Genomic DNA, 15196 nt, shown 5'->3' on the forward strand with positions numbered 1-15196 from the left:
TATGTTCCCTCCTGTTGTATCCTTTATGGAATAGAATGATGGGATTGTCACGGCTGGACTATGCCAATGCCCTTTATGCTGGTATCCCGGGCTACCTGTTGAAGAAGTTACAGGTGGTTCAAAATACGGCAGCCAGACTTTTATTGGGCACGTCGGCTAGGAACAGTGTTTGTCAACAGCTGCGCTCTCTCCACTGGCTCCCCATGGTGGATAGAGTTACATTTAAACTACTAGTTTTGCCCCACCGTGCTCTCCATGACTGTGGTCCTCTTTACGTGCAGAGGCGTCTCTCCTTCTATGTTCCTGCACGCTCCCTGCGGTCCTCATCCTTATGTTATGCTCAGGTCCTTTGTTTCAAGCGTCAGAGGATAGGGGGCGGCTCATTTGCAGTGAAAGCGGCGGTTGCTTGGAATGCTCTTCCTCTTGCACCGGGTACCATCCAGAACCCAGTCGTGTTTATTTATTTATTTATTTATTTATTAAGAGTTTTGTATAGCGCGAACAAGACCCTTGGGTATCAGAGCGCTTCACATTACATGAGGTAGTTATAGTCCTGCATTGTTATCGTAAACTTTCACAATATTATGAGGTAGGTACATATATGATACATAAAGCGACAATATCAATAACATTTCTACAAAGAGTAATAGTATATAGTATGACACAGGTTTTAGTATATAGTAAAATATAATGTGTAATAGAATCAATCGATCCTAATGGTCTGTTTCCTGTGTATGTTTCAGTTCCAGTCCTTGAACATGAATTCTGTCATCCCGCGCCTCGTCTATGGAAGGAATTTACTCATTAGGAAGATCTTAGTTTCCCTCTTAAAGGATGCTGTATCTTCAATGTTTCTAATGTTTGAAGGAAGTGAATTCCAGATTCTAGGGACTGCTCCTGAAAAAGCCCTGTCGTAAGTTTTCTTCTTCCGGAAGATGGCAGGTCTCAGCATTAGCTCCTTTGTGCTCCTGGCTGGCCTGTTACCTCCAGATAGCTTAATTTTCTGAGCAAGGTATTTGGGTGTATTGTGGGTTATGCATGCCATTTTTAGCTGGATTCTGGCTTCGTATGGTAGCCAGTTTAATGCCTTCAAATGTGGCGATATATGGTCAAATTTCCTTGATCCAGTGACCAGTGTTCAAGAGGAAATTGAAAACATCTATTTTCCTGCAGCTCTCTGCCCAAACCCCGCTAGGCTCTGCGCCGGGACACTCATGAGTAGCCGTGTGCGTTACAAATTCATATAACATAACATTGTTCTGTGCGTCTCTCTAGTGTAATGCTGTATTAGAATGTAGGGGGGCAGTGGATTAGAACACCTTCTTCAGTTGGTGCTGGTCCTCAGGGCCCGTTAGACCTGTGTACCTTCCTGCGATAAAGCTCCTGTCAAATCACACCTGCTGTGGGCTTCATCCTTTCAGATATTCTCCCCTATGTCGCTCTCCCTTTATGCTCTTGCGTGATTCTCTTCCGCAGTCTCTCGTTTCCCTCATCGGCTTTCTGCGAACCATGCGGCTCTTTCCATTTCTGTCTTTCGCCCCAGAGCACGTATCCTCTGTACTGTCCCTTATCTTTCCCTTTTTCTGTCCATGTCCGAGTCTCTCCTCCCCGCCATTGTCCTTGCTTTTTCTTGTGGACCGCGGAGTGTGACCATAGCTCGCTGCACAGCACGTCGGTGTGTCGCTTTGGTCTCGTCTTTGGTGAACAATGCTGGCGCTGCTCTTGGGCAAAATCAGTTGCCCGCCTCACTGGTTGTGAAGCTCGAAACTAGGCTCCAGATCGCCGTCCTCCACAGGCTCAGGTCACTGCCTCTGGGCTGCTCCGCTCCAACACACCTCACACGACGCTGGGACACCGGTCACCGACTGCCCACACTGGTTCTATGCGATGCCGTATTCGACGCCGTATTCTACTTGTCCTGGCAAATGGGGGGGGGGGGGGTTTGTGTTTGTCCAAGGCCCTGTGCCCTTATTTAACCCCCCCAGCCACTTGTTGACTTGCCGTAGCCTATCCTGGGGCGACCAATGCTGGTTGCTCCTTTTTCACAGGCTTCCGCGATTGGGGGGGGGGGGGGGGGGTTCCTCCTCCGGGAGGCATTTGTCCCAGGCCCCCATTGGTTCCGCTGTGCCTTCCCCATGGCCCGGGCTTCGTTTCAAACTTGGATCAAAATGGCGGCCAAGCATAAAATTGTGCTACAAATGCTAACTTACATAGACTAATGCACAAGCAAAGATAATATAAACACATTTCATTCCCACAGCCTAGGGCCTTGAGATCAGCCTCTGCTCTCTGTCATCTCTGAGACCCTTGAACTCAGCTTCTTGCGCTCCTTATTCCTATCCAGGGGGTGTAGTATCTTGGAACTCATTAATGGCCGTCCAATGAGTAAGAAGTCTACCTGAATAAAACCCTGACTCCTGCCCATTTGTACCCAAAGGACGATTGTTCAGGCCTTGATCGTCTCTCGTCTGGAGTATGGTAATGTACTTTACTGGGGGCCGCAAATCATCTGTGAAAAAGCATCAGGTCGTTCCCACGCTGCGGCACACCTTCTGCGTCGCATCCCTAAGCATATTTACAACAAGGGGTGGTGAGGGACAGAGTCTCTGAATTAAGCAGAATACTCTCACCCAGTCAAGAGATCAGGGCTAGATCCAACACCGTTTTTTAGCTCACTGCACCATCCCAGTTTCAGAACCTGGCTGTATGCAAATTAGTCTGTTCCTGTCCCAGTGCATGATGGGAACAGGGCAAACCAAACTACAAAAGCCAATTCTTACACTGGGAAGGAAACAAGCTTCCGGGGACCGGTTTCTGGCATTTCAGCCGTCTTCGGCCCGGCTTGCTTGAATCCTGATGGTGCAATGAGCAAGGGACTCATGTCTGAGTATACCCTTCCACGCTTAGGGTGGACAAAAATATTTACAACAAGGGTGGAGTATGGTAATGTACTTTACTGGGGGCCGCAAATCATCTGTGAAAAAGCATCAGGTCGTTCCCACGCTGCGGCACACCTTCTGCGTCGCATCCCTAAGCATGTGTCGGTTTCCTCTCAGCTTTGATATCTTCACTGACTTAATATAGACAAGCGTATGAAGCTCAAAGCGTTCTGCTGCTACATGCATAAAGCCATGACGCGGTCAGGACCTAACCTTTTAAGGATGCTGGTTTCCCAACCGTTCTCTACACTCAATCCAATCAATCAGCATTTGTATAGCGCCGCACTGTCATCCCTAGGGGTATCTGGGTGCCGAGGGTGCCGTGAGGGTACGCTTGGGTCAGTCACAACCTCGCAGTGATTCTTCATGTGAACTTGGCCAGACATGGAGGGCGTCTTATGCATATTTGAACTCGCTTTCCCCTTCTAGGAGACCAGATCTGTAAGCAATTAAAAGCTTGGTTCTACAGCTGCTATGCCAACGCTGGGAAGACCCTCAGTGCGGCCATTTCAAAGCCAGCTTTACACATCAGATTAACATAACATAACATGCCCCCAGTTTTCCAAGCCCCCCAGGGACCTATCCAGAGAGAAGACAGGGTCCTGTCATCCATACAGGGGATGAAGTTCTTCTCTGGAACACAGGATAGGTCGACTGACCGGCAGGTACCTTGCCTGCTCCGAGGAACACTTGAGTGCGGGTGAGGACGTCATCAGCGAAAGGCATATTGAGCTTGAGTGACAGAGGGCCTGATTGAGGCAGATGGGTTACTCCATCACAATGGTGACAGATTCCCTGTCCGTAGATATATCATTCTCATAAGCTATAATGGGATTTATTATTTCGGCAGACGTGATATACGTCAACGTTGTGATAGAGTAACTTGTTCCACCAAGATGTAAGTCAGGCCCAGAGTCTGTTCAGTACCTCTCCCTGAGGGATCCAGCAGGAACCCCTAGGAGGCGCACCACTACAGGTGTAACAGTGTCCAGAGCCCTGTCACACCTGTGACAATACATACGGAATAACCTGTCCAGTATCATCTGGCTGTCCCAGACCCGCAGAAAAGTCCTTATCTGTCCAACATCTGACTCTCTTGTTACGGTCTGCACCACAGAGTCACCAACTTCCTGACTGCGGACCACCACCTCTCCACCCTTATCCTTATTAACCTCTCTTGGTGCTTATCGCAGTTGAACTCCTGCCATGCCAGTTACTCTTGAGCCTTTAGACATCTCCAGCAGTGACTGGATTAGTTCTCGTCCCATCATAGCACCCAGTTTATGCCAGTGTCCCGGTGCTCCCATGGTCTCAGACCACACCCCTATCAGTAGGGGTCCCTGGAGGTTCAGTCGTGGTTACCGCCCTCTCTTTCTACACATGAGCATCAGTGATGTCATCTGATGTCACTTCTGTGCTAAGTGCTCAAGTGAACTCATTCCAATTCAACCTCTCCCCACTCTCCTTCTGAGTGAGAATCTCTGGCTGCCTTTCAGTCATCATTCTGTGAGTGCCGCCCTCTCTGTAGTTGAGCACCTCACCATCTTCCTCTCTTCCACTGTTCCTCCCACTAACACTGACACGAGGAGGGCTCACAATCACTTCCCACCCACTAGCCTGGTGTGCAATTCTACTCCAACATTGGACTGCAATAATTCACTCTCTCAAAGGGTAAATGAGGCAGAGGTCAGATTCAAGCTTCTGAGCACCAGGGAGCAAGCCCTCACCTCCCTGTACAATCACCAAATCACGGATAACCAACCTCGTCACAAGAACCTTAGATTTCTGCCACATCCTCTAGTCTGAACTCTGTAAGTGACTGTCCTCGCACTTACAAGATAATACGCTTTGCCAAACACACTGGGCGTGATTCACAAAGGTGACTTACACTTTTAATCAATATAACGTATTGGAGTAAGTTTACTTCTATCAGTATACGCAGACTCCAAGTGTAAAATTATTACAAATGTATACGTTAGATGTCTCCACCTCCAGAGTAAAGCAATGGGTTACTCGTCGCCGTCCCTCTCTAAAAACCTCCCGAAGCTTCTTAACCTCCTTTCTCCTCGCTAAATCCATCCCCTTTACAAGCAACTCTGCCCCTGTTCCCACCCACTCCCCTGAGTCCCTCCTGTATTTATACTAAAAACGATATGTACATGTGCAGAGACACCGCAGTCGGGGTGAAGCACTCCACGCCCATAAGTATAGGTAAAACTTGCATCTTGTAGTACGTTTATATTTTCTGTTAAATTTTGTAGACCTACAACACATACTAGAAAGAGCAGTTTGTGAATCAGGCCCATCGTCTTTAAAGTTCCTAGACTCGCCAATACTTCTCCCTAGAGGCGGCAAGATGGCCGTCATAAGAACCATGCAAACTCCTAACTACTACCAGGCAGCGGATGGCACAGCTCCGGTCTGCCTCTTGCTGCTATCTCTCCCTTTGCCCAAGATCAGTCACAGCTCCTGGGCATCCAGAGCCACCTGTCTATTCCCAAACCAACCAGTACTCACGTCAAGAAGATCCTGCAAACTACTTGGACTCCTCCAAAGGAGCGCCCTTGCCTGCAAACTTGGGGTGCAAACTTTCTGCTTGCAAGTCTGCCCTCACTTCCGATGCTGGAGCAGCAATACTGATGAGACCCCCATACAACGCACCCCATGCCTGCAAGCTTCTATATCTGAATGTAAATATGTGATATTATCAACACATAATGGGCCAGATTCACAAAGGTAAAGTTGGACCAAAAGTGTAACTTTATTACTTTTTCGTATTCACAAAGGTAAGTTACTAGTAGTAATTTTACTATTAGTAACTTTACTACTAGTAGTAAAGTTACTAGTAGTAACTTACCTTTGCGATTAAAGAAAAGTAGTACATTTAGACTTTTGATCTACCAATACCTTTGTGAATTGAGCCCTTAGACTTCAGGTGTAAAGTCAGACTTGAGGTGTAAAGTCAGACTTGAGGTGTAAAGTCAGACTTGAGGTGTAAAGTCAGACTTGAAGTGTAAAGTCAGACTTGAGGTGTAAAGTCAGCCTTCAGGTGTAAAGTCAGCCTTCAAGTGTAAAGTCAGACTTCAGGTGTAAAGTTAGACTTCAGGTGTAAAGTTAGACTTCAGGTGTAAAGTTAGACTTCAGGTGTAAAGTTAGACTTGATGTGTAAAGTTAGACTTTAGGTGTAAAGTTAGACTTCAGGTGTAAAGTTAGACTTCAGGTGTAAAGTTAGACTTCAGGTGTAAAGTTAGACTTCAGGTGTAAAGTTAGACTTGAGGTCTACGTTTACCTTTGTGAATCGGACCCTATGTCTGTACTTGTTACCTCTTCGATAGCATCACTTCTGTATGTAACCTCCAATCTTCCTTTGTTCCATCATTTACAAAGTGCATTCCTTCTTTTCAAAGTGCTATGCTTCGAATAAATACAAAGAAAATTTAAAAAACAGTCTTGTAGATGGGCAGACAAGAATCTTTGACAGAGTTTTTTTATTCTCAGTATCCTCCCATGAGCTCAGAGTTTGATCAGAGCCTTTCATTGGATGAAGCTGTTCCTTGTGAGGAGGTCGAGAGGTTTGAGGCGGTGGCCGATAGCACATTGGATGATGTTCCAACTACAGCTTCCTGGTGGGGTGCAAGAGGCGGTTCTTGTGGTCATCCGACTGCAGGTAGGTCTTGAGTTTGGGACGAGATTCCATCGTGTCCTTGAAGGCCTTCAGATGGGGGAAGATGTTCAGGCAGTCTGGGGCCCAGATCAGGTGGCTTTGGAGAAGGTCTAGAAGATTGTAATCTGGAAAGGAGACCTGTCCAGAGGAAAAGACATGCCAATTGATGATGGGATTGCTCATGGGATATGCAAGATATTAGCAAAAGAGACCTTTTGAGAGGAGAAGATGGAGAAGGAAAAAAGGAACCCCCTGTGTGACCAGAGTGAGTAATAAGAGCAAAGAAGATCTGTTTATTTGTTAGTACTGCCCTCAAGACACAAGTCAACTCACATCTCAGCACTGGGTAAGCAACTCTGTGCGGCTGAAGGAAGGTGGAGAAAATGATCAGAAAAGCCAGGCCTTGTAAGGCAGGCGAATGGGCAGTGGTGAAAGTTCCTTTCTACGATGGAGACTGAGAGTACCCATAATCTAGGTCTGAAGACCGCAAATCTTCTGTGTGTTTTGCAGCTTCTTTTGGGAATGTCAGAAGCATAAGATCAGCTGGAGGATTTAGACAGGTGTCACTTGTTGAAGTTTTATCAGAGCCTCTAGGGGGATACACCAAAGAGACAGAATCACACAATCTTAAATCAATCATGGCTTGTACTGGGAGTCAGTGCATTCTCTAGGATGGGAGACCAGATCAGTGTTTTGAGGTCTGTAGATCAAATGTTGTGATCATGGGGCCCGATTCACAGAATGAATTTAAGACTCAATCCTAAACTACTATTTTGGTATCCACACAATGAACGTACTACTTTTGGCATTCACAGAATGAACTTACTACTTTTGGCATTCACAGAATGAACTTACTACTTTTGGTATTCACAGAATGAACTTACTACTTTTGGTATTCACAGAAGGTAGGATTTTGTCTTAAGTCTGTCTTAAGTTTGTCTTAAGACAAACTTAAGACAAAATCCTAACTTCTGTGAATACCAAAAGTAGTAAATTCATTCTGTGAATGCCAAAAGTAGTAAGTGCATTCTGTGAATACCAAAATAGTAGTAAGTTTAGGATTGAGTCTTAAGTTCATTCTGTGAATCGGGCCCTGGCTGTCTGAAAATTCAGCAATCCACCATACAAAGCATTTTGTGATCAATTGTTCAACTGGTTACATCTCAGACAATTCCTTCATGTGAATCCCAGAAAAAAACACAGGGGATATTTTGCAGCTGCCACACTAATTCCCCATGGTTATATGATGTTACAACGCGATCAAAATGATCACGGTACATCACAACGCATCTTTTACAACGCAAGTCATTACCACGACTTGCGCTGTAGGGTGCTGGACTTAGGAATAGTAAGATTTACTATTCCAACTCCAGCCTACGTACAGTAGGGAAGGTGTTGGAATAGTAAATCTACTATTCCTTAGTCTAGAGCGCCCTCCAGCGCAAGTCGTGGTAACGACTTGCGTTGTAAAAGATGCGTCGTAAAAGCACCGCAGTGTTTTGACCGCGTTGTGATGGATGTTTACCTTCCCCATCGTTGATGACTTTGTTTATTTGGGGATGATCTGTCCAGAGGAGAAGACAAAGAGAAGAAAGAATAATCACACAAAGAAAAATAAAGAACACTATCGAAAATGTGGCTCATCTGGAGAAGAAGAAAACACAGAAGATGAAGAAATCACCAAGGGACAAACGTGAAAAGGACCGGTCCGAGAAAAAGGACAGCAGAGAAGAAGAAATCAGCATGGGATAACAGTGAGTTATAGGCCTCTGACCTTCCTGGTCAATGTCACTGCTCTCCCCCTGTGCAGCTCCACAGTTGAGGGACTGCCCTTGAGTCCGAGCTCCTTGCCAGGAAGGCGTTCGAGGCCCTCCTTCACCCGCAGGCTCCTGCCTGCATCTCATCCCTGGTAGTCTAGTGGGAGAGCACCCTGCTCTTCTGTTATTCAGCTCTGTTCTGTGTCCTCTGTCCTCTGTTCTCTTTTGCCTCTTTTCCCTTTTGCCCCTTTTTGCTCCCTCTTCCTGCGCTCCCCGTGGCTGCTGCCCATGCAGCCCCTCAGCGTGTCGCACCTGCTCCCACCTCCCAGCTGATCACCATCCTCCCAACCCTTTACTTAATGGCACGCCAAAGGCAAGCCCGTCTGCGCCCATCTGCGACGCGACGAGCGCCAGGGACCCTGGTCTTCCGACTCACCGCCGTTATGACCCCAGCACCCTCCACGCTCTCAACCCCGGATGCAGCAACAACTGCCAGCTCTCAACGCCGAGCAACAACCAAAGCCCGATCTCCAGCCGACACTGCGGCCGCACCTTACCTCACCTCCGGACCCCAGCAGCAGCCCCAACCCACCGGATGCCAGCGCACACAAACCACTGAACTGCGTCCTCCTCAAAGTGTGCTCCCTGCACAAACACGCCATAGAAATCTGGGAACTACTAAACACTCCCAATGTCGCCTTCCTCACAGAGACCTGGACCAACGCCCGCTCCGGACCCAACATTGCAACCGCAATCCCCGACGGATACAAGATCCCGAGGAAAGACTGCCCCATCCGCCCAGGAGGAGGCCTCGCCATCATCCACAAAAGCTCCCTCCGCACACCAACCATGACTCGGATGACGCCTCGCCCCCCCATGGAACACATCCACTTCCAGATCCAGACCAACCCCATAACCACGCTTAGCGGAACCCTCGTATACAGACCACCTGGCCTCTGCGCCCCGTTCACTAACGTCATCGCCGTAAGCATCGCACCCCACGCCCTCATCTCCACCGACTACATACTACTCAGAGACCTAAACTTCCACTTGGACAGTCACCACAACCCCAACACCACCGCTCTCCTAGAGAACCTCAACAACATAGGACTGAATCAACTTGTCTCTGCCCCCACTCACACAGCAGGACACACACTCAACCCCATCTTCACAGGAGGAAACAGCATCTTCTTCAGCCACACCACGGAACTGCTCTGGACTGACCACCACTGCATCCATTGCTCTTTTAGAAAACCCACAGCTCACAAGCATGCACACCGCCTCCCATGCAGAATCTGGAACAAATTCTCCGAAGAACACCTCACCGGCACGCCACCCCCAACTAAAAAATGCGCCAACCCCGCAGCAAGCAACCTCCACCAATGGATCACCAACTGCACCAACACACTTGCCCCCCTCCAGAAGACTACAAAACAACACAACGAGAAAGCGAACTGGTTCACCATGGCACTCCAAGAATCCAAGCGCTCCTGCTGATGACTGGAAAAAACGTGGAGAAACAGCAAAACTCTGGAAACACGCACTGCCTACAAAGCAGCCACCACGGCACACCACCAACTCATCAGATCCACAAAGAAGAATTTCCTCTAAGACAGAATCCTCTCTAATGCCCACAACTCCAAAGAACTCTACTCCATGATACAAGAATTTGCCAAGCCCAATAGCGAAACAACAGACCCCACTCATGACAGGAGACACCCTAAAGACCATGAAGAGCATCCACTCCTTAGCACCTTCAGACTCCTGCCCGCCACACATCTTCCACAGGGTCGCCACGGCCATCGCACCTGAGCTACGTTGAACCATCAACTGCTCCCTTGAGACCGCCACATTCCCCGACAACTGGAAGCGTGCCGAAGTTAACTCCCTCCTAAAGAAACCCTTCGCAGACCCGACTGACCTAAATAATTTCAGGTCCATTTCACTGCTTCCTTTCGCAGCCAAGGTCATCGAAAAGGTCATCAACACCCAGCTAGCTTAATTAATCAAAGCCAACAACACCCTAGACACCTCTCAATCTGGATTCTGCGGCAACCACACCACTGAGACCACCCTCCTTGCCACCACAGACATCATCCGCGCCCTCCTCGACCAAGGCCAAACGGCAGTCCTCATCCTCCTGGACCTATCAGCTGCCTTCGACACCATCTCCCACCGCACACTATCCACCAGACTCCACAACACCGTAAAAGTCCAAGGAAAGGCCATCAACTGGATACACTCATTCCTCACAGGCAGAACACAGAGAATAAGACTACCGCCCTTCCTCTCACAACCGACAGAGAACAGATGCAGAGTACCCCAAGGACCCAAGGATCCTCCCTCAGCCCAACCTTCTTCAACGTCTACATGGCCCCCTCACAACCATCGCCAGAAACCATGGGCTCAACATAGTCTCCTATGTCAATGACACCCAGCTCATCCTCTCCCTCACCAAGGAACCTGACATCTCCAGGCACAACTTCCCAGAAGGGATGAAAGCCGCTGCGACCTGAATGAGGAACAGCTGCTTTAAGCTCAACTCAGAGAAAACACAAGTCCTCATCCTCGGCTCCACCCACTCTGCATGGAGGTAAGTCGGTTCCGAGACCGCATCGATCACGTCTGCCCGACATCGTAATCAGGCCCTATGTCTCTGTTCCCATAATGCATTGTGAGGGGCAGAGTCCATGGGCCCGCTGCACTGCAAGTCTCCAGCACTGTGATTTTCTGAAGCCCAACCTCTCTTTTACCTGCAGTTCATTATCACCCCTCCAGAGGGCAGTCATGCTACTCACCGTGCTGCCAACGAGGAATCCAGACTCATTCTGGGAGAGAAGACGCTCAAAAGGCCTCAGCTGATTGGGCAGATCTTCCATGTACTTCTCCTTGCTAGTTTCCTGTATCGAAATAAAACAAACATTGACAAACCCATTAGGTTTGGCTTCTGTATACTGCATGCACATGTAGACACCCAACAAACAGGCGCAGAGGCATAAACAATTCAGGTATGTGGGTGCTGACTCCTATAAACACAGAACAGCATCCCTACAGGCACCACCAACAACTACTCATGCAAAGAAGCTAATGTATATAATGGCAGAAAACATACAGGCATCAACTGTATGGAGAAGTGTGGCTCACTGGTTAGAGGCGGCAGACCCTGAAGCAGAGGTCAGACCCGGGACCAGGGTTCAATTCCCGACGCGGCAGGGTCTTGAGCCCAAATATCCACGGACTCGATAATTCTCGTTTCGGTGCCTACTCGAGTCACAGGTTCACACTCTGCAGCTCTGGGCATCAGCTTGCTTAATCTCCACTACGGCCCCCCCGCGGCGGGATGCCTGGCTTTCACCTTGGGGATGCCCAGTACGGGTATCTCACAGGGAAAAACCAGGACGGGTTCCCAAGGCAAACGCCGAGATGCCTACGGGTAATCGAGCGCTATATAAGAACGCTTAATAATAATAATAATAATAATAATAACTACCCATGCACACAAGCTAATATATATGCAGGCATAAATCATGCAGGTATTCAGCCAATGAGACCACAAGCATGCAGGCATGTGTAGAGAGACCAATATGCATACAGGTACCCATGCAACTCAACCAGCAGACACACAGACACCATTATACTCAGAACAGACATATAGACAATCATGGGTAATAACAAACATACATAAACGTGCATGAACAGACTTTCAGGTAGCAATGCACACAAACCTCCATAAAACAGACACTCCTCGTACATTGGCCAACAGTCGTGCATTCACACCTGCAGATTTACAAGGACACACTACACGCATCCACCGATGTGCAGATACAAAACACGTTCAAGAATCCAATTAAGTAACAACCTACAAAGGTAGACATGCACAAGTGACAGTATACAGACAAGCACACAAGTCATAGACAATATAGTCAACAAGGCACGCGTGTGCACAGACCAACATACAGGTGTCCATGTATGAAGGCCAATAACCATGTATGTACCCATGCAAATAAAACAGCAGACATGTAGGCACTCGTGTACACACATCAATTGGCATATTGGGAGACATAAACAAAATACAGACATGGGTGGTCATGTACGCCACCTCGCATACACCGATCAACAGTCTCACCCACACATGGAGACCTAAATACTTACAAGAGCAAGTTTAACTGCAGTTACCAGTACGCGTGCACAAAACACACAGGCATACATGTATGCAGCAACCCACCATTGTACACAAACCCACACAGACACAAAAATCACAGTCAATACCAGACATACAAGTCTACATGGAACACAAAAGGAATGGTTAATAAGTTAGTGGATGAAGGCAATGACCACCGGGCAAAGATGAAGGAAAATGGATGAACAGTTGGTTGAAGAATTTGTGGCAGAGGGAAGCAGGCTTCTTTGCACTGCAGAGGAAATCACAATGGAGGTGGGGAAAGAAGTGAAGTGTAAATGCTCATTTCATCCTTTCCCTTCCCTTTTGAGGCATCACTAATAGGGAACAGTATTCAGACTTCATGACCAACCTTTCAGTGCAGTTATTAGAACAAGCACCATTGCTGACACCATAGTCTTATCTGAGCATCCCTTAAACTTACCATCTAGCAAAACACAAACAGTTACAACAGTTTACTCACTAAAGGCCCAGGCAGCTCCTAACCTCTTTATATAAAAACAAGTAAGAAAGCAGGGCAATCTTTGCAAGCACGAACACCTACTTAATCAAGTTTCATTTCCATTAGAAACAGTAAATTTAACATTTATGATGTTGATCATTTCACTGTTATAGATTTTTTGCATTCATAACACAACATTTCAGGAATCAAACTTCCTGGATCCAGAGCTAAATGATCAGCATCCATGCAGAACTGATGTAGAGAGATGGGAGGCAGAGAAGGCACAATCCCTAGAAGTACACCCCTCGCCAGCGCATTCACTCTGAGATAAGCAGCTCACACTCCTCGTCAGAGTATTCACTCAGAGATAAGCAGCTCACACTCCTCGTCAGAGTATTCACTCAGAGATAAGCAGTGCACACGCTTAGCAGAGATAAGCAGCGCACACTCCTACTCAGCGCATTCACTCTGAGATAAGCAGTGCACACTCCTAGTCAGTGCATTCACTCGGAGATAAGCAGCTCACACTCCTCGTCAGCGTATTCACTCTGAGATACGCAGCGCATACTCCTCGTCAGCGTATTCAATCTGAGATAAGCAGCACATACTCCTCATCAGCGTATTCACTCTGAGATAAGCAGCACACACTCCTACTCAGCGCATTCACTCAGAGATAAGCAGCACACACTCCTAGTCAGCGCATTCACTCTGAAATAAGCAGCTCACACTCCTCGTCAGCATATTCACTCTGAGATAAGCAGCTCACACCCCTAGTCAGCGTATTCACTCAGAGATAAGCAGCGCATACTCCTCGTCAGCGTATTCACTCGGAGATAAGCAGCTCACACTCCTCGTCAGCGTATTCACTCTGAGAGAAGCAGCTCACACTCCTAGTCAGCGTATTCACTCAGAGATAAGCAGCGCATACTCCTCGTCAGCGTATTCACTCGGAGATAAGCAGCTCACACCCCTCATCAGCGTATTCACTCTGAGATAAGCAGCTCACACTCCTAGTCAGCGTATTCACTCTGAGATAAGCAGCTCACACTCCTCGTCAGCGTATTCACTCTGAGAGAAGCAGCTCACACTCCTAGTCAGCGTATTCACTCTGAGATAAGCAGCTCACACTCCTCGTCAGCGTATTCACTCTGAGATAAGCAGCTCACACTCCTAGTCAGCATATTCACTCTGAGATAAGCAGCTCACACTCCTCGTCAGCGTATTCACTCTGAGATAAGCAGCTCACACTCCTAGTCATCGCATTCACTCAGAGATAAGCAGCTCATACTCCTCGTCAGCGTACTCACTCTGAGATAAGCAGCTCACACTCCTAGTCAGCATATTCACTCGGAGATAAGCAGCGCATACTCCTCGTCAGCGTACTCACTCTGAGATAAGCAGCGCACACTCCTAGTCAGTGCATTCACTCAGAGATAAGCAACGCACACTCCTAGTCAGCGTATTCACTCTGAGATAAGCAGCACATACTCCTCGTCAGCGTATTCACTCTGAGATAAGCAGCACATACTCCTCATCAGCGTATTCACTCTGAGATAAGCAGCTCACACCCCTAGTCAGCATATTCACTCGGAGATAAGCAGCTCACACTCCTAGTCATCGCATTCACTCGGAAATAAGCAGCTCACACTCCTAGTCAGTGCATTCACTCGGAGATAAGCAGCGCACACTCCTAGTCAGAGTATTCACTCGGAGATAAGCAGTGCACACTCCTAGTCAGTGCATTCACTCTGAGATAAGCAGCGCACACTCCTAGTCAGAGTATTCACTCGGAGATAAGCAGTGCACACTCCTAGTCAGAGTATTCACTCGGAGATAAGCAGTGCACATTCCTAGTCAGTGCATTCACTCGGAGATAAGCAGCTCACACTCCTAGTCAGTGCATTCACTCGGAGATAAGCAGCGCACACTCCTAGTCAGAGTATTCACTCAGAGATAAGCAGTGCACACTCCTAGTCAGTGTATTCACTCAGAGATAAGCAGCTCACACTCCTAGTCAGCACATTCACTCGGAGATAAGCAGCTCACACTCTTAGTCAGAGTATTCACTCAGAGATAAGCAGCGGACACTCCTAGTCAGAGTATTCACTCGGAGATAAGCAGCTCACACTCCTAGTCAGCGTATTCACTATGAGATTAGCAGCTCACACTCCTCGTCAGTGTATTCACTCAGAGATGAGCAGTGCACACTCCTAG

At 47.8% G+C, this 15196-nt stretch overlaps 1 protein-coding gene across 1 annotated transcript in view; it reads right to left on the reverse strand.

Annotated features, from left to right (window-relative positions):
- Positions 1-6396: 6396 nt before the first annotated feature.
- LOC144812403 (glutathione S-transferase P 1-like) overlaps positions 6397-15196 on the reverse strand; it is an 88339-nt gene continuing 79539 nt past the window's right edge. The window contains exons 6-7 of the mRNA XM_078673938.1: positions 11159-11260; positions 6397-6741 (exon numbers count right to left, since the gene is read on the reverse strand). Coding sequence (XP_078530064.1) covers positions 6553-6741; positions 11159-11260 — 291 coding nt within the window. The 3' untranslated portion in view covers positions 6397-6552. The remainder of the gene's footprint in view (positions 6742-11158; positions 11261-15196) is intronic.

Source organism: Lissotriton helveticus, chromosome 1_1 (assembly GCF_964261635.1).
Source record: "Lissotriton helveticus chromosome 1_1, aLisHel1.1, whole genome shotgun sequence".
Classification (NCBI taxonomy): domain Eukaryota; kingdom Metazoa; phylum Chordata; class Amphibia; order Caudata; family Salamandridae; genus Lissotriton; species Lissotriton helveticus.